The sequence below is a fragment of the Telopea speciosissima genome, chromosome 3, assembly GCF_018873765.1.
Source record: "Telopea speciosissima isolate NSW1024214 ecotype Mountain lineage chromosome 3, Tspe_v1, whole genome shotgun sequence".
NCBI lineage: Eukaryota > Viridiplantae > Streptophyta > Magnoliopsida > Proteales > Proteaceae > Telopea > Telopea speciosissima.
In genome coordinates this window covers 24,876,637-24,896,602 of record NC_057918.1, presented here as the reverse complement: position 1 = coordinate 24,896,602, position 19,966 = coordinate 24,876,637, and the positions used below count along the sequence as shown (strand labels likewise).

Below are 19,966 nucleotides of genomic sequence, written 5' to 3'. Positions count from 1 at the left end.
GACAGACCTCTTTCACTTGGGAGTCAGTAATAGAGTTCTTATCCCTTAAAATTTATACAAAATAAAGCACCTGCAGTATGGACAGATCAGAGGTAAGTCATAAGTGTCTCAAATGAGGGTTTTAAATGACATTCGGATTTCAGACAAATGTTGGTCATTAGGAAACCGCACATATTTAGTGTCAATAATGCTCATGCTGTTACTTATTAATGCTGTAAAAATTTAAGAAATAAAAGAACTTGAGAAGACCACTCGTAGTTGTTTTTTTTTTCCTTGGACATAGAATTAGACATACATATACCCGGTAATAAAAGTAAACAGGGTCCCAGCAAAAGATTCTCCACAATTTATTGGTCTGAGTTAGGTTGTTTCTGCCAAACTTCCAACAATTACAGTAAAGTACACAATCTTGATCCCATGAACAGGGTTTTTTTTTTCCTTTCCTTTCTTGGGTAGATCTAAAGATAGAGAGACATGGTCTATTTTACATGATACAGCTGGCCCTGAAAAGCACTGAAACCATCTTCCTTGGGTCCTATCTCACAGAACTCAAATTTTTTTGATAAACTTCACACAGAGAGGAGGAACTGTTTCTATCATGGAATGGGTGGCAGTTTTTTATCCACATCAAAGGTCCTCTGGCATGAGTTTTGCTTGTAGATAATTTGACCTACCAAAATCATCAAAGCTCTGTGCTTATAGATATTCCAGCTGAGGTTAAGAAGAAAAAGAAGAAGGGGTCAAAAAAACAAAAGATAAAAGCAGAGCTATTTAATCAAGGTGGCTGCTTGGGGATGAATACATACTATGATATTTCCTTCATTGACCATGTCCATGAAAGGTAGTAGTCCTTCAGTTATCTCATCTGTTCAGTCAGCACAGCTAGCTCAGCAGTCATAAGTTCCTTGGATCTCTGGATTGTGACATCTGTTTTCTCCTTCTATATTTTTGCATTTGTTTCCTTATCAAACATAATATTCATCATAAATAGAGCATTCGTGAGAAATTGGGATCATGGACAGTTCCACATTTTTATGTTATCGGAGCAGGTCTCAATCTCTGATTTTTTTCTCCATTCGTTTTCGCTTCAGGGCACGCACATTAGTAGCATTTTCTTCTTTCTTGACACTAATCATGCAATCTCTACAACCTTCTCATGGCCTCACCTTAGTAACCAAAAATGTCCCCAATTCATCATCCAGTGTTGTTCCAATTTCCAGAATTTTTCAGTTAAACTAAAAAAGGATAAGCTATTTGTTAGGATAAATACAACTTGTTCCAGCCAAGGATCGAGATGATGCCGACCTAGGTTTCGACCAGCCAGAAACCGAAATTTGGTCAAAACTTGGTATTTTTTCCCAGCCAACTCAAGTTGGTGGTTTCGAGGCCCAGAAATGCTTTTTTTGCTCTGGTTTTTTCTATACAGCCTATTTTTGACATTCTAAACACAATACATTAACTATTTTCACAAAAACAAAAAAACACACAAAATGGTACTTGTGGTTTTTACCCAAGTTTACTAGTGTATGTTGAATGATCTTGTACAGTGTACACTAGCCTCATTATAAATACTAGTTCACATATAGTTAAACTACTAGAAAACTAAATAATTCATGTTAACCATAAATTATACAACACTCACCACTAATTCCACGAGGAGTTTCTTGGCGTGTCCAATCCACGAGCCGCGTACCACTAAAGATGTCATAACCGTTCATCCAAGTGCACTACATATGTATCCCATGACATGCTTTGGGCTTAATTGTTCTAATAGTCCATAATTTCCCATCATCAACTTGTCTGAGATATCACAATCTACAGAAGGGCTCACCGAGACTGTAATGTGGAGCTAGCACACATGGTTGGGCTGGATACCCGAAGATACTATCGACAAAAGATGACCCAGCACCTGACCCATCCCCATATCCATATGTAGCAGAAGATACATCATAGTCGTGCCCATATCCAAATGAAGTAGAAGATCCACCATGTCCACCATCATATCCAAATGAACCATTGCTCTCGAAGGATGGTCCACTAGCACATCCACCATATGGTCCACACCCAGCATGTGATACTGATCCGACACTCTCAAAGCCACTATCATGATGTTGTGCTGGACTAGGGGTCACTATTATGAAGGATGGCACGCACCAATGCTCAGATCCTCTAGTCTCCCCCAAACTCGTGGTTTCTATAGTTTCAGACAAGCTCGATATATCCATCCCAGATGCCTCATCAGTAAGTCCGAACTTCTTGCGAGGACCTCGACGGTAAACTCTAGAGGTATGTGCACCATGATCAACATCTTGTGTTGTATGAGTAAACTAAGTCTCCCCTGTAAATTGTGTGGATCTCGCTCTGGCTCCTAAATCATCTAGTCCTCCTTATTGTGTAAGGATGCTAATCTGCCATTATCATCATAACACCCACCAATACCACCACTAGCATGGTTTAAAGTATCGCATCATATCGTTTTGTCTCAGTCGATACGTATCGGTATTGCAGGGTATCGAGACGATACAATGAGACTCGTCTCTTTTTTTTTTTTAAATGGTATCAATCAGTATCGCATTGTATCGGCCGATATGGCGCGATACGATACGATCAATATGTACCGATACGATTGATTTAGGGGTTAAAAAAAAATTATCGGTACATATCGGCCAATACAGCATGATACAATGCGATACATTGCGATATACTGTGATACGCACATTAAAAGGCACATGGGACTTCAGAATTCTGATTCTAGAAACCACCAGTAGCACCTGGACAGACAAGTTTTCACCCAAAACCTCAATTTTGTGTCATCTTCTTTCAAATTTCATGCTTGAGGCTTTGATTCCTTGCTGAAAAAAAAATCAAAATCGAGGAAACAAACTACACTTTGGTTGAATCAAGGAAACAAACTACAATATTGCTTATTTATATTGTTTTTTGCTCCAAAAGTGTATTTCTATGTGTATCCTGACCATTTCCATGCGTATCTATTGCGTGTGATACGTATCTCCCATACGATACATCTATTAAATCATCCCACTGATATGATATGCGACATTGATATTTTAAACCTTGACCACCACCATCATCATCATCACCACCACCATGTCTCTGAGTCTGGGTGGGTGGTTGAGTGGCATCCGAGGAATGGGACCACTAATCATTATCAGCTCTACTACTACCAGGGTATGCTTCGAATGGACGTGGGGTTTATGAATGAACTCTGCCCTCGGTTGCCATATTACTCATCAACATCATCCCCATTTATGAAGCAATCTCGTTATTGGGCCGACCCCCAGCCTCATCTAATAAAGGCTTACCTCAATCCCTGGCCCACTCATAAAGGGATTCTCTTCATCAACGTCTACTTGGAATATTTCTGTCAACTTGATTGGGCTTATATCGTGTTCCATGCCAAGTCGTATGTGCGCCTCTCTCAATCTCATATTATAATGCACATAGACCAAGTCCTCAAGTCTCTTAGCACCCAATCGGTTCCGCCTCTTGGAGTGTATGAGGTTGAACATACTCCGTGATGCTCGCATCAAGTGTCAGAACATGTCTGAGATAGCACTCTACGTACTATCTTGGATAGGATAGGTGAATCGGTGTCATATTGTAACCACCATTCAGCTACAAGAGAGCATTAAAGATTATTGTTAGGTAATAGTAAATAAGGGTGCATACTTAAATATGAATGGAAAGACTAAGGTGATTGGACCAACCAGGAGCAATGCCATCTCGAGCCGTTGTTGCCACTGATCAGCCGAAACTCCCAGTAGCATCCCTAAAAGCTTTCATATGTATCCATTTTAGTTAGCATCAATACCAACAAGTATAATTGCATAAGTTTCTACCTACTAAACAATAGCTGATTCTTACCTCGGCATTGATAACCCCTTGTCTAGTTGCATTTGACTCAAACCTAGCAACCACTGCGTGAACTACATTTATCAAATCTTCTCTCAACCCAAGTCTATGCTTGTAGTGGTTTTTAGGATTTAGATAGTATGTTGAACACAACAAAGTACCACAATAAGAAACTAAATGACAATCACAAATTGACAACTTGAACTGAAGTTAATAAAGTAACTCACCAGACTTGTTGCCCGATGTAAGTTAATAATCGCCACCTCCTCTGCTGCCCGATGTTGCTCCACCACCACCACCTCCGCTGGCAAATGATCCTCCATCAAACTTGTCTGGCTCTGCAGACAACTGGAGAGCCCTCTTCAACTCTTCTTCTACCATCTCCGATGGTCTCCCCCTGCATTTTGTTGCTCCCACCACTAACGGCTCTAAAAAAGTTGCCCTCTGCCCTCCTGGCTTTCTTGAAGATGAAGCCAAGCTCTGGGAAAATTGCCTTGTGGGTAATTTTCTTGGCTCAAAACCTGCATTCCACACGGTGAAGCTATCTCTCACCAAGCAATGGCGCCCTCAAGGAAATCTCGACATCTCTTTGCTCAATAATGGGTTCTTTCTGTTCAAGTTTTCTGAGGTTCAAGACAAGATTCGTGCACTCGAGGGAGGCCCCTGGCATGTGGGTAAAAAGCCCATTTTCCTTCGGCAATGGCATCGTCAGCTTCAGCTCCGGCGACTGGTTTTCTCTTCCCTTCCACTTTGGGTCTCCCTCCTTGGGCTTCCTCTCCATTACTGGAGCACCGATGGCCTTAGCACTGTGGGTTCTGTCCTTAGTACCCCACTTTTCTCTGATCTTCGAACCTCCAGGAAAGACCGCCTTGCTTATGCAAGAATTTGCATTGAAGTCTCTGCTGAAGAACCCCTTCCCTCTTTTGTCACGGTGCATGAGGGTGCTGACTACTCCTTCGAGCAAGAGGTCCATTTTGACTGGAAGCCTCGTCAGTGCCTGGTTTGCAAATCCTTTGGACATGATACAAAGCTCTGTGCCGCTAAGTCTCCTAACCCCATCTCCAAATCTGGGTGTATCAAATCCCATCCACAAGCTAAGGAGCCTTCTCATGTTGCATCTGAGGACATTGGCACTTCTTGTGGTAGGACTCGAACCAGATTCAAGCAAAGGAGCCATCTCCGGAAAGTTTCTACTGCTGGGGATCGTGCTTTAAGCCAGGGGTCCTTACCTTTGGGTAACAACAGGTTCTCTCCTCTGTCTTCTGATGATGCAACTGAACCTCTTACTTGCCCAGAGGTACTGCAGTTCAACATCTCCCATCGCAGTAGCTCTCGTATGGCGGAAGTTCCTCCTCGAAGTACCTCTGTGCCCAGACTTTCTGGCAGTTCTGCTGAGCCTATACCTGCTTCTCCCTCTTTGCCGGTTAACCAACTGCAACTTTCGAGCTCCCTCGATGTGCTCCCCTCTGTAACCATTTCTTCTCCTCAGTCTGGTTTTTCCCTTTCAACTGCAATCTCAGAAAGATCCCTGTACAGGCTGTACCCTTCTAAACCTACAAGTACTCCTCTTATCCCTAACACCCGTCCCACCACTTCTCTCTCTACCACCTGTCTACCGGTGGACCCCACTCTAAACCCCTCCTCTTCGTTACTTAGTCCTGGGCCCTCTACCCAGCTTTCAGGTTCTCAGGCCTTAACCTGTAGGAACCCAAACTCATCAAACCCCTCTCATGTTGACCAGGTTCAATGCACTTCTGCTTTAGTCCCGGTTCAGGCTTTTATTGTTCAGGGCCCTAAGATCCCTGCTGGCCCAATGACTAAACTATCCCCTGTCAGCACTTTTTGCCGCAGGCACCGAAGCCCCTCTCGGCCCTGGTCTTTTATTTCTAGGCTCGTTGAGCCTTTGGCGCACCTACCCCCGCTGTCCTAATGAATCAGGGTATTTTCTGGAATACCAGGGGTCTTAACTCCCCCTCAAAACATGCTGCTGTTCGATCTCATATCAGGCTTGTTCATGCAAGTTTTTATTGCTTAATAGAAACCCATATCAAAGAAGCTAATTCTGCCCGTATCTTGGATTCCATTGCTCGTGGTTGGTCATTTCTTTCTAACTACCCCCACCATCCGAATGGCAGAATTTGGATCCTTTGGGACCCTTGTAAATATAACATCTCTCTCCTCTCCTCTTCTTCCCAATTTATGCATCTGAACTTCTTTGACTGTACCAGCCAATCAAACTTTTTTCTCACTGTGGTCTATGCCTCAAATTGTCCTACCCAAAGGCTCTCCCTTTGGACTGACTTACGCTCTCTTTCAAGCCAGATTGGTAATACCCCGTGGGGGATTGGAGGAGACTTTAATGTTATAAGATACAGCCATGAGAAGCTAGGAGGAGATCAGATTGACTTGGATGCTATGAGCTCTTTCAATGATTGTATTGAAGACATAGGGGTAAATGACTTAAGATGGACTGATCCATCTTTCACTTGGAATAATAAAAGGTCTGGCAACGCTCGCATCTCTTGCAAGTTGGATAGAATCCTGGTAAATGAAGTCTGGCTCTCTTCCCTTCCTTCCTCCTGTGCCACCTTTGACACCCCAGGTATCTCTGATCATTGTCCTATCAACCTTACCATCCAACCTTATACCTCTTTTGGCCCACAACCTTTTAAATACTTTGACATGTGGTCTTCCCACCCTACCTTCCTTCCCACTGTTCAGGAAGCTTGGGACAAGCCTGTCCATGCCTTCTCCTCTCCTCTTATTGCTTTTGCCAGAAAGCTTTGCAATGTAAAGGAGGGCCTCAAATTCTGGAACACTAACACCTTAGGTATTATCTCCCAGAAGGTCCTGAATTGTAAAGACAAGCTCTACAACATTCAGATTCAGCTCCAATCAGATACTCTAAATGTTGCTTTGGCCGGAGAAGAAAAAGAGGTTTCCTTGGAGCTCTCATCCCTCCTTGCCCAAGAAGAGAGTTTTCTTGAGCAGAACTCCAGGATCCTGTGGCTGGAATTGGGAGACTCAAATACAGCCTATTTCCATCGCTCCTTGAAAGCAAGGACTAATGCAAATTCCATCCTCAAGCTTCGGGGTTCTGATGGATCTATTATCACTGGAGTCAAGGATATAAAGGATATGGCTGTGACACACTTCAAGGATATTTTCAATGGCTCTTTAGATGACCCTGGCCCTTTCCCCAACAATCTGCTTAACATGTTCATCCCTGCGGAGCTGCTCCCCTCTCTTCGAGCTATCCCTGATGAAGTCGAAATTGAGGCTGCTATTCGTACTCTCAAAGTGAATGGTGCTCCTGGCCCGGATGGCTTTAGCATGGGTTTCTTTTTAGCAGCTTGGGATGCCATTGAGAATGAGATCATCAAAGCCATCCAAAGCTTCTTCTACAATCCAAGTCAGATCAAAGGGCTAAACCATACTTTTCTTTGTCTTATTCCTAAAAAGGATGGTGCTTCAGTCATGTCTGATTTTAGGCCTATTGCTCTCTGCAATTTGATCTACAAGTTCATTGCCAAAATTCTAGCAATTAGACTCAAGGGGGTTGTTGATTTACTAGTCAGTGAAAATCAGTCGGCCTTCATCCTAGGTAGAAGTAGTGTCGACAACATTCTTCTTTGCAATGGGATTGTCAGAGGTTTTACTAGATCCAACCACTCCCCAGCTGCTCTCTTGAAGATAGACATCCACAAGGCTTTTGACTCCCTATGATGTGACTTCATTATCAATGTGATGACTAAGATGGGATTTCCTCCTGTTTTTGTTCACTGGATCCATGCTTGCATCTCCTCTCCCCAGCTCTCCGTCCTTGTCAATGGCAGCCCTGCAGGTTACTTCTCTACATCCATGGGAATCAGACAAGGGTGTCCGCTTTCTCCTTATATTTTCACATTGGCTATGGAAGTTCTGTCAAGGGATATCCAAACCAGTACGGATCAAAATCTCATCTCCCCCATCCCCAAGTGTAAAGCTCTTAAGCTCTCCCATTTGGCCTTTGCAGACGACCTCATGATCTTCTCCAAGGCTACTATCAGTTCCTTTGAAACTATCATAGCTTGTCTTCAGCACTTCCAGGAGATCTCAAGCTTGAGCATCAATCCATCAAAGTCCCTTCTCTTCCTTACTGGGGTCTCGGACATGGAGAGAAACTCCCTTATTGAGAAAGTCGGCTTCTCTATTGGTCAGTTCCCTATCAAATACTTGGGTCTCCCCCTAATTCCTGCGAGGCGCACTCCTATGCTAGATCTCATCAGGAAAAGGCTTCAGCTCTGGAAAGGCAAATTACTCTCTTATGCGGGTCAGTTGGTTCTTATCAAATCAGTGTTGGAATCCTCTTACATCTTCTGGTCTAGTATTTATGGGCTGCCTTACTCTACCATCAAAGCTGTGGAATCTCCGATGGCCTCTTTACTTTGGAAAGGCACTAATTCCTCTGTCCTGTTTGTTGGGGTTTTGTTTGCGTTCCAAAAAAGGAGGGTGGTCTGGGTATCCGTAGAATCAAAGCAGTTAACATGGCGGGCATTATCAAATTGATCTGGAACATTGTATCCAAAAAGAGAAGTATTTGGGTTGAATGGATATTCGAGGCACCTAAAGCATGATTCCTTTTGGACTGTCTCCCCAACTGTGGATGCTTCTTGGGTCTGGCGTAAGATCTTAGATGCTCGCTCCCTTGTTTAAGGAGCTATCGCATTGGAGATGGTTCCTCTACTTCCTTATGGCTGGATTATCGGCACCCCATGGGCATTCTTCTCCACCTCGTTAGCCCAAGAACCATCTATAGATCAGGCCTTCCAAGAGGCTCTCAAATTGCTGCTATCCTTGGCCCCACTAGTTGGCTCACGGCTCCCTTATCACACCAGACACTTGTCAAGATTTGGGCTGCTCTTCCTTCTATTTCTCGAAGCCCTTCTGGGAGAGGCAACTGTGTTAGATGGGTGCCCTCCCCGACAGGTACATTTAGTACTAGAGCTGCCCGGGATCACATTCGCTTCAAGAGCTCTCTTGTCCCCTAGAGAAATCTTCTACTTTAGTATCACGTCCCCGCCAATCGCTTCACCACTGGAGCTCTTTCCAACTACCTTCCAACGTAGTCTTTTCTCCGCCACCGCTGATTGCTGTCTTCTCATCGTCCCGAATGGGGGGGGGGAAGAAGAAAAAAGGAATAGAGAATCTTTCCTCGGGAAGAAGGGTAGCACATACCCTTAGTGGAATCGAGTAGCGGGGGGGGGGGGGGGGGGGGGGGGGGGGGGGCAAAAGAGACTTAGGGAAAAGTTTGCGGGGGGGGGGGGGGGGGGGGGGGGGGGGGGGGGGGGGGGCAGGGGGGGGGGGGGGGGGGGGGGGGGGGGGGGGGGGAAGCGACCCTCGGACAGGGGGGGGGGGGGGGGGGGGGGGGGGGGGGGGGGGGGGGGCTTGGAAGGGTTTGCCTCTTGCCACAGGAAGAAGGGGGGAGACCCCCCTTCCTATCCTTTCCCCAGGAGATCTTCAGTAACAGCCCCCGGCCCCACGGGAGATCGGATCGTAAGGGGGGGGGGGGGGCTCTGAGCAAGTGTATCCTCATTTGCCTTCCCCCACTTCCCTTTTTTTTAACTAAGTCTTTTCTCCTCTGTCGGTTCGTGTTGCCTTTGTTGAAACAATGAGGAAGATATTGAGCACCTTTTCTTTGATTGCCCCTTCTCTTCAGCCATTTGGAAGGGAGTTTTAGCTAAATGTTTGCCAAGAAGTCGAAGAATTCTTCCCTTCAACAGTGAGTGGCTCTCGCTAGACAAGACTTTTGTAGGATCATCCATTTGCGAGTCTGCGACATAGTTGGTAAGTTGGCTTTTTGTGCGGTCATCAATCACATCTGGATGGAGCATAACCTCAAGAAATGGACATCCAAATCTCGGTCTCACCAGCAGATTTGGGATTCCATTTCCTTTGAAATCAAAGCTAGGTTGTCCTCTGCTCCTCCATCCTTTTGTAATGACACCCCAAGGAACAGCCTTATTGTTGTTTCCTGGGGCCTCTCTTCTATATCCTTCCAAGCCTCCCCTGTTTGACGTTTTGGTTCTTTTGTTCTTTCTTTTTCGCCCCCTAAGGGGGCTGCTGTAGTTCTCCCTTCTTAACAATGAATTTTTTTATTCACCCAAAAAAAAAACTCACCAGCCGTATGTAGTGGATGCATAAGCTGCCTCTCCCATCGATCCCTGATAATCTGAATAAACTTTGTATTACCCCTTCTATAAACTGTCTCAACTTGCATCTTCATCATATCAATAGCTGCCCACAAGTGTGGTAAGGTGGGCATCCTCTGTTGATCCATCAATTTCAACACAGTGACAACTGGGTCTAAGATCTTGACCTTCTTGAGATCATCCCAAAACTTTACACTAGAAATGGTGACTGGGCTGTCCGACCTCCACGAGAACTAGACCTCTATCAATTAAACCAATCCTCAGAAGCAAACATCAATCTAAGTCCAGCCTTCTTCAACTCTAAGCTTTAAAGAGCAATCCAATTAGTTGCAAACCATGTAATCCTTGACCTTACAAAGTCACCACCACACCTGCTCCTCAACATTTGAAGGGCAAATCCATGATTATAGATGAAGGTACTCACTTGTCTTGCCTTCTCTACTACCCCTTTTACAAGTTTCAAATTCTCCATGTCCTTCAATATGAGATTGATGTAGTGGGCAGCACATGGTGTCCAGAAGAGTCAGTTTATGCATTCCCCCAAGAGTGGACACTTGGATGCTATATACCGGATCCTCAGGTACTTAAAGTCCTGCCCAGGAAAAGGTCTTCTATGCCAAGCACAACCATTTGAGAATTGAAGGTGACACTGATGCTGATTAGGCTGGTTCAATTTCAGACAAACAATCTACATCAGGCTATTGTACATTTGTGGGTGGTAACTTGGTCACATGGAGGAGCAAAAAGCAACCTATGGTGGCCAGATCTAGTGCAGAGGTTGAGTTTAGGGCTATGGCTCATGGAGTTTGTGAACTTCTATGGTTGAAGAAGCTAGTTCAAGAGTTAGGGTTCGATACTAAAACACCTATGAGACGCCCACAACCCTATGCAACATGACAGAACAAAGCATATGGAGGTGGACAGGCACTTCATGAAAGAGAAGATTGACTCTGGCCACATATGCACTCCTTTTGTAAGAATTAGTGATCAATTAGCAAACATCTTCACCAAAGCTCTTATTTCTTATCAGTTCAGTGCCCTTCTGTGCAAGCTGGGAATGTATGACATTTATTCTCCAGCTTAAGGGGGAGTGTTAGAATTAATAAGGGTATTTTAGACACATCCCATTATGTTGTAATTTGATGTAATGTGTTTTTCCTTTTTACCTTTTACCTCCCTTAGCTATCTTATATTAGCATGGGAGGCAAGACTGTAATTTGTACTTCTAAGTGAATGAATATATGGGAGAGTTGAGAATATTCTCCCAACATTCCACCAAACTCACTTTCTTCCCTTTCCTTGTCTTCATCTTCTTCCTCCTTCTCTCTTCTTCTCTCATCTTCTTCCTCCTTTCTTACTTATCTTCATCTCCTAAATTCCAACTTGGATGAAGCATGTTGAGATTGACCATCACTTCATCAAGGAGAAGTTAGAACAAGGCATCATTTATATTCCCTTTATTACTTCTGCAGAGCAGTTGGCGGATATATTTACAAAGGTCCTTTCCAGCAAGGTTTTTCATCAAATTATTTCCAAGTTGGGCATGGTTGATATCTATGCACCAACTTAAGGGGGAGTGCTGTAATATAAGTACAAGGGTACTTTTTGTCTTATTTTAACCCTTAGAGATATTCTTGTACTTGTACCTATTCTAGAACATTCTCTAGTCTATTATAAATAAAGTGGGCTGTGGAAATAATGTCACGAGCCATTATTCCTAATTCCATCAAGTTGATATAAAGAACCTTTGTCTCAATGAGGAATCAGTCATAGCTCATAGTTGTGTGGCTATAACAGGTAAAAGGAACATTAAATTTCTAGCAGTAGACTATGACCATTTTGATTAGTAGGTGTTTTTTGGTAATTGGTGTCATTAGGGATGCTTTGGTAATCAAATCTCTGTAAGATGTGATATACTGCAAGGGTTCATCCCTATTTCTTTCTTGGGTCATCTTATAAGTCAGTGAGTTGAAGTCTTAGTTTCACTTTCAACATTGAGTTATAGTAATTTATAATGGTCTTATATTGATAGAACAGAATTGGTTGGTACTTTTCTTGTGACTGTTTGGATTATTTACAATTACGCTATAGAACTACACCACATGTTTGAAAATTTTCACAGAGTTTGTGCTCAACCAATTTCTAACATTAGAGAAAAGGCTTTTATTTCCTGTTTAGCACTTTAACATGGTAAAAAAATCTGACTTAGTTTCTTAGGTTAGAAGCTCACAAAGAGGAGCATGAAAGTACAAGTCATTAATCAGCTTGATTCTGCAGAGCACAGATTGTAAAAACAGCAAATTCCTCTATGTTTTTCAAGCATGCAATTGTTATCAAAGAAAGAAGCATGAGGTACAGACAAGATTGCAGAACAATGCATTGAAATTCGTCAGCATTTGCCAGGTTGCAGTAAAAACTGAAGGATGTTCTTTATTTCAATTCTGATGCCAGTGGGGGGTTGGGATGAGATGGAATGCAACCAGCAGAGACCAATTTTTCTTGGTGGGGCCTGAACACCTAATTGTCCAGATGGTAGGCCCATGTTGAAGACTGTGTTGGGGAGAGGGGGGCTTGTTGATGCAGACTTATCACCAAACTGGGCTTCTTTTATTAGTAATAAGTCTAGGGTTAGGTTGTATACATGTTGGGCCTTTGATCCCATGGGTTTTCAATGTAATAGGCCACTTTTATGGTCCTAAACTAGGGGTAATAAGGTTACATACGGGATTAGTTAGTAAATTTCTTTTTATTTGGTTAAGCGGTCATGTGATCACTTAAGTGATCATGTGACTTGGTTAAGTGGTCACGTGACTATTTAATTGTTATTTAAGTTGAGCTAGATTAGGACTCTACAAGTCCAGCCATGTTTTGAGTCAATTTCTTTTGTTATTTCACTTTCCTAGTCAGTTTAGACTACCTAATAGGTTAAGAATTGGGTTAGGCCTTTCCTTTTTAGTGTAGGAGTCCATTTATATAAGGATGTAAGGGGGGCAAACATTGAACACGAATTTTGATTAATGAAAAGCTTTTTGTTGCTCTTCTTCTCCATTGAAGATTTTTGTCTTGCGTTTGATCAAGGCTGGTGGGATTGGTGTTTGATCCAATCAACACCTTGCGGTGTGAAGCCCGGGTGGATCGTTTGAAGGAATCGGTGTTTGATCCGATTGACACCTTGCGGTGGGAGGCCCGGGTGGTTCAAATTGGTTCTTTGTTTTCTCCATTGCTGTTACATTCAAGTTCTGATTTCAAGAGTGATTCTACATCATCAAGCACAATTCAAGTCTACAACATCACCCCATGTCTGATCAAATCTGTTCTTCATCCCCAAGTAAGTCTAGAACTGAAAACCTGCAACTATTCTTCTTCCCTTCTAGAAGGTCACATGCAAGGTGATTTTCGCAAGAATTCTGCCCAGCCAAATCTAACCGTTAGAACCTGCTAAAATTTTGATCGAATCTTCCTCAAACCCTAAAAGAGACTCAATCCAAATTCAAATACCATCCACCCAGCCGATTGTCTGAAATTACACTTTTACCCCTCTCCTACCTCTACTAGGAAACCTCCATAACTCTAGATTTAACCGTCTGATTTAGCTGTAACTTTCAGCATATATTCCCCTCCACCCTACCCACACTCAACCTAAATATTAAGCCCATTCAACCAATTGATTTCCTGTTATTATAAACCCTAGATCCCATCATCTTCCACCTTTCAAAACCCTAAACCCAATTTGCTACCAATTCATTCCAGCACACACTCCTCCATTAAAACTTATCGCAACCTTCACTAATAGACTCCCCTACACCTGCCTAGCGTAACCAACACCTCAAACCCTAACCCTAATTATGACTTAAAATCACATTCCGCCCCAATCGGACTACCAGTTCATATTGGATCCTGGTGTACTGGCTCCTAGTTGGTCTCCTACCAATCTAGGAGACTAGGACTACATTACTTGTCCTATTGTCATTGCATAGATTTCAGTTTCTTTTTAATTATATTTCTCAATACTTAGGTATTAGTTGGTAATTTGGTATCTCTCCTAGGATTCAGTTGTGTTGGTTCAGGTTTGAATCAGTCATAATTTACTTTGGCCAGACTGGTTTCATTCCAGAGGGTTTAGATTACTTAAGTAGTTGATCTAAATAAGATAGAAAGTTAACCGTTAGCACAGGACAATCCATATATTAGTAAGTCTAAGATGAGCAAGTGAGTTATAAAAGAGGCCTGCCATAACTGAACTGACACTTTATGTTTTGTAAGAAATAATAATTTTCTATTAGTAGAGTAGTTTGTTGCAACTCTTCTTCTTGTGGATACATGGAAGTTGGAATACCAACAGTTATAGTAGTAACAGGCTAACAGCTGGTTGATAAATTTTCCCATCCACCTCACACCACCCACAAAAATTAACACAAAATACAACAGAGTGATTTAGTTCACAGCAAGAAGCTAGCAGTGATCCAAACTTCATGTAGTGAAAACAAATCAAAATTGACTGTGGTACCTTTAAAGAAGAAAACATCGTCTGTAAGTGTGGGATTCCCAAGATAGGTTTTGCAATCCACCAAAAACATAGGATGCGGTGGTAAAATATGAAGAACCAGATGTCACACTTCGAGAAGAGCATAATAGTAGTCTACAAACAGGAAAAAGTTTCAAGAAACAATTTCCATTATATAAACTTCACAGAGGCTTCAGCAACAACTTAAGTTCAGGAATCTTACCCAGACTGAAAATTGAGAACATTTGAAAAACCACTCATGGTACACAGTACTTTGTCCTTGAAGAGCTCTCTTTAAAAGCAATGTTATATCATACAAAGGCAAAAATGCTCCACTAGCAGGTACCAAATGCAAGAAAACTTTCTCTGAATGACGTTTCTGGGCAATCTGGAGCAGAACGTAAAAATATGTTGATTTATTATATGGTAACCATACGATGGTCCTAGAAGGACTAAAGTTGTGCTTCTTTTATCCGAGATACAAGAGTCAATTTAAGTAGTCCCAGCTTTACCAACTGATAATTAACATGGTCAACTAGAACTAGAAGAAATCAGTTGCCTCAACAAGGTTGTAGAAGCAGTATCTTCATACATGGTCCAAGATGAAAAACCCTACCATTCTAACATGAGTTTTGAAATATCAAACAGTACCAGGCAATTTAGGATGGGGAAAAGTCAAGAAAGTAACAGCTAAGGAAAGAAATGAGGGATCAGGTAAGGTACCAAAATCTTAAGCAGAAATTATATATTAATTTTATTATTAAAAAAACATATTAATCAAGGAATAAAAGGAGAGAGGATATCAAAAGAAAACATATTCAAAATGTCTCTTAACTCGGAATGCAAAGCAATTTCATTGCCTCACTCAGCTTTCAATTCGATTAAGGCTTTCTTACTTAGATTAAACGGATTTAGCAATGCACTCTTTTCTGTAAGCTGACTACTCTAATTCTATCATGCAATAAAAGAATCAATTAGTATCGACCGATACGATACGATACGTATTGGTTCCGGTCGATACCGATACGATACATACCGATACGTCTCTTTTTTTCTTAAATGAGCTGTCTCAAATTGTATCGAAATGTATCGACCGATACGTATCGATACCATTGATACGTCCAGTAAAGGGTTCTGTGGGTGGTTTAATACGGATCGATACATATTGGCCGATACAGCTAGATACATTACCGATACATACCTATACATACCGATACATACCGATAACATCGACACATTCCATAAAAAAGCCATTTTCACTCACAGACTCTATACAACTCCTAATCTAACGAAAAAATGAAGGAAAGCTCTCAACCAAGAGTCTAAAATCTTGCATTTAATCTTGGTTTTTCACACTTTTAAACTAAAAAACGAATCAAGGAGTGCTACAACATCATCCTTTGCATCATCCAATACTCTTCATGGCTATAGACGATTACAACATGTAAGAAACCTCATCTTTTATAACAATTTCAATTTAATGCACTTGTTTGGTTATACATTATTCATCATTTTAGTGTTTATACATATGACACTTGTTATATATTGCTTATTTATATTATTTTTTGTTTCAAAAGTGTATTTCCATGTGTAATTTGACCATTTTTGTGTGTATCTATATTGTTTGATACGTATCTCCGAAACGATACGATACGTCTCTTAAAATCACCCGACCGATACGATACCCAATACCGATACTTAAAACCTTGATCTATAGTTTAAGATCAAGTAGCAAATTATTGCAGGCAAACTGGTTTCTTATTAGAAATCAGACTGGTTGCATATCAAGAAAGTATGAAGAGAACAGTAAATCGACTCAAGAATCTCAAGCTTCATGCAGAAAAAGAGGAAATATCTATTCAACTGTAATTCAGATTTTGGTCATGAACAATGGCCCAATTTTCACAAGATACGGAAATAGTAATCAGAAAAATACTCAAATAGCAGTAGCACCAGCATCATAGTAGGTAGAAGCCTAAATGTTCCACTGGAACGAATAAAGCATCTCATTGAGTTCTTAATTTCAATAACATAAACAGTTGAACCTGACCTGAATACCTAAACCCTTATAATTTTTTTTTAACTCGTATCCAAAGAGTCTCTTAATTGACTCCTAACAAGTATTTGACTCGAATTTGACCAGAACAACAGGCCCTACTACTAAAAGCCTTCCCTATTCGAAATAGAATTTCAATAAAATGAAGGACTAACACCACCCACCCACCCAAAAAAAAAAAAAAAAAAAAAAAATTATCTAGAAAATAGTAAATTCTAACGTATTATTAGTGGTAAAATCAGGACATACCATAAATAGATTTCTTAGTTAAATATTGTAAAATGGATTCCAATAAATTGTGAAAAGGACCAAAACTGATTAATAAGAGTAAAAACAATGACTCCATGCATCTCATGTCAATAATGTGGTCTAGGACATGGTTTCAGCTACAGCCTCACCCATATATATCTCAACACTTTCATCGAATTGATTTTATGGATCAACAGGTACACTGAAAGGGTTAGGATTGGAATTATAATTCATGGTAGGAATATATCTATACTCCTGCATCAAGACATGTGTTTTTCCCCCTTTGTCCTTAACAGTTCATTCAAACAAAGGAAATAATGCTCCCACTGTAAGAACTTCCAAGTTTCCTCTTTCACCAGTAAAATCTTAAATTTTTTTCATAAAACATAAAATTACATTAATCTTATTACCGGCCGACCCCATTTAGTTGGGATAAGGCCATGATGATGATGATAATCTTTCCACATTATTCTGAGTCCAACAAAATGCTGATAACTTGTAAAACGCACCTCTAAACCGGGTCTAATTGAGCATGATTCCAGGTCCAGGTTCAGTAACCATGTATGCCTCAATGTTGTGGGCTTTATCAATTGAGGATTCGAACCAATCCCCCACTTCACCAATGGCGGGTCTTGAAGAATCGACTGATGTAGCTCTCATGGGGCCTGAGGAACCGGACGGGACCTCACATATAAGTTTTGCATGCGAGAAATGCTGGGTGGAGCATATGCAAAACCTGTCAATCTCAAAGGCCGGTCAGTAGGTAATGAACCCGCTAGTAACTCTATATGAAACTATCACTTTGTTTAGTCACGGAGGGGTCGAATCGGCTAAAATACAATTTTTCCCTGTGGGACCCGCATTTCCCGGTTGAGTTGAGCTGCCCTTAGGCCATCACGGTCGGGCTCTCGTTTACATTGCGGGACACCATTCCCAGGGCTCAATTATGGGTCTTACTTGGGCAGAATTAACTTTTAAAATCTAAATAACCCATTTTACCCAAACTAATTCTAATAAGGCCCAACCAAATGGACCTTAGTAGGTCTTACCTATATAAGCAAAACTATGTTTTAAAACCTTATTCCATCTCATTCCAAGTTCTGTTTTGCTTTAGAGAAAAGGAAGAGGAGTGACAGAGAAGACCTAGAGAATTGGGTGTTGGAGAGAGATGGTCTGGGGAAAAGCTAATCGGCTGAGTTGGTGTTGTCTCCTCCTGCTGAACCTCATTCAGGTAGGCTGCAAAACCCTTTGATCTGTCCAATTCCTTCTCTTTCTGTGGATTCAGCTGGGTTTATAACTCAATCAACCCAAAACCTAGAAATTAGGCAAATTGGTTTTAAAGCCCCTAAACCCTACATGTAATTGGGTTGATTCAACCCAATTGGTGTGCTCTTCATCTCCTCCAAGCCAATTCTGGTTTTGGAGGTTGTGCATGGCAGAATTCATGAAAGAAACCCCAATTCGAACACTGTATCAGCCACCGGATGGTGAAGCTGCCTCCACTGCGGACGACCGATCCATGGTCTACTCGACCATCCAGTCCTACCTGCTGACTCTGTTTTTGCCCTAAATGGTTGGGGCTTTGTTACTGGTTTACCTTGTCACCTATCTAATAATATATACTATTAACTTAGAGGTGGAACCTTTTAATTGTGAGGCGTATCAAGAGTTGGACTTCATATAGCTTGGGCAAATCATCCAACTCAAGGTGAGTGGGGGGGGGGGGATTTTATTTTAATTTGGGAGTGTTTGTTATTTTCTTTTATATTACTTCTGCTGCACTATTTACATTCACCATATCAGAATTATGTACATATAGATATAGCCATATAGGTCTTTTTACATTAGATGTATGCATGATGTTTAGGTTGCATTTCATAATTTATTGCATATGATATTGTTGATATGTTGAGACTGTGAGTTGAGGTGGTATGCTGGTATGAGATAAAGAAATGATTATGGAATGGTGTTGGATAATTTACATATTGTGGAACTTCATGACATTCATGCTAGAAGATGCATATGGCTAGGATTTCATAAACTCTGTGCTACGACCCTTGCCAACAGGGGTGAGGTGTTGGATAATCCGTGACAGGTCTGATGCATAATTCTGGAATGCCATTTACTGCTCTCCCAGGTCTGACGGGGAATTCCGGAATGGGAGGTGCAGTAGGGTTAGCTTCGGGGGTCTGCTGGGGACTGATGGACGATTCCGGTACCGGCAGGCTTCCACCGTAACAGAGTTGTATTGCTAGGGTCTGATGCAGGATTCCAGAACTAGGAATACAATTATCTATTACAGTAGCATTTAACCTCATGAGCCCTAAATCTGTTGCTAGTTACATGATTAGGTTTGAAATATGCATCATGGATTATATGCATCTGCTTGCAGGTTTTCTCTCATTGGGCTTAGTGGAACTCATTCCCATGGAATTCCCCTTTTTAGATGGCTTTGCTGGTTGTGAAGAACCAGAGTTGGTGAGTGATGCTGCTTTGGACTTCATTACCAATAATGACTATGCGGTGCAGGAGCCTGAAGTGCATGATCCGTCGTACGTGTGCGATCAGTATGCGTGTCTATGAGTTGGCCTAAGGGACTATGCTGTCCTTCTTTTGTGTTATTACATTACTTTTGAGTATAGATATACTTGTATTACTTTTGGGATATAATCTTACTTGTCTTACTTTTGGGGCGATGTACAATGTAACTACAAGTTCATATATGAATAGAACATGTTTATCACTTAGAACATTGTACAACCAAATGATAACCCTGATGTTTTACACCACCCCCCTCCCCACACACAAAAAAGATACTTGATCATAAACTAATTTCTAACCATCTCTTTCTGATGTCTATCATCACCTTGATGTTTTATCAGATTACTTCTCTTCAGTAAAAAGTGATGCATTAGTCTAATGAAATTGCTCTTCGTCATAAAGGGTGTCCAAATTAACTAATGAACAACATGGTAATAAGACTCCACTTTCCACTGTACTTGCACTGCAATTTTCCACCAAAGCCTTGAAACTACTAAGGACTCATTCTTTGAACCACCCCTCATCAATTCCTAATGGTACTAACGGATAATT

The 19,966-nt window shown here is 41.6% G+C and overlaps 1 protein-coding gene across 4 annotated transcripts in view; it reads right to left on the bottom strand.

The window, feature by feature from the left end:
* Window positions 1-19,966, bottom strand: part of LOC122656414 (ABC transporter C family member 13) — a 139,975-nt gene that overhangs the window by 104,649 nt on the left and 15,360 nt on the right. For all 4 annotated transcript variants that reach the window (XM_043850917.1, XM_043850918.1, XM_043850919.1 and 1 more), the window contains exons 4-5: window positions 14,792-14,956; window positions 14,572-14,703 (exon numbers count right to left, since the gene is read on the bottom strand). In XM_043850917.1, the coding sequence (XP_043706852.1) occupies window positions 14,572-14,703; window positions 14,792-14,956 (297 nt within the window). The remainder of the gene's footprint in view (window positions 1-14,571; window positions 14,704-14,791; window positions 14,957-19,966) is intronic.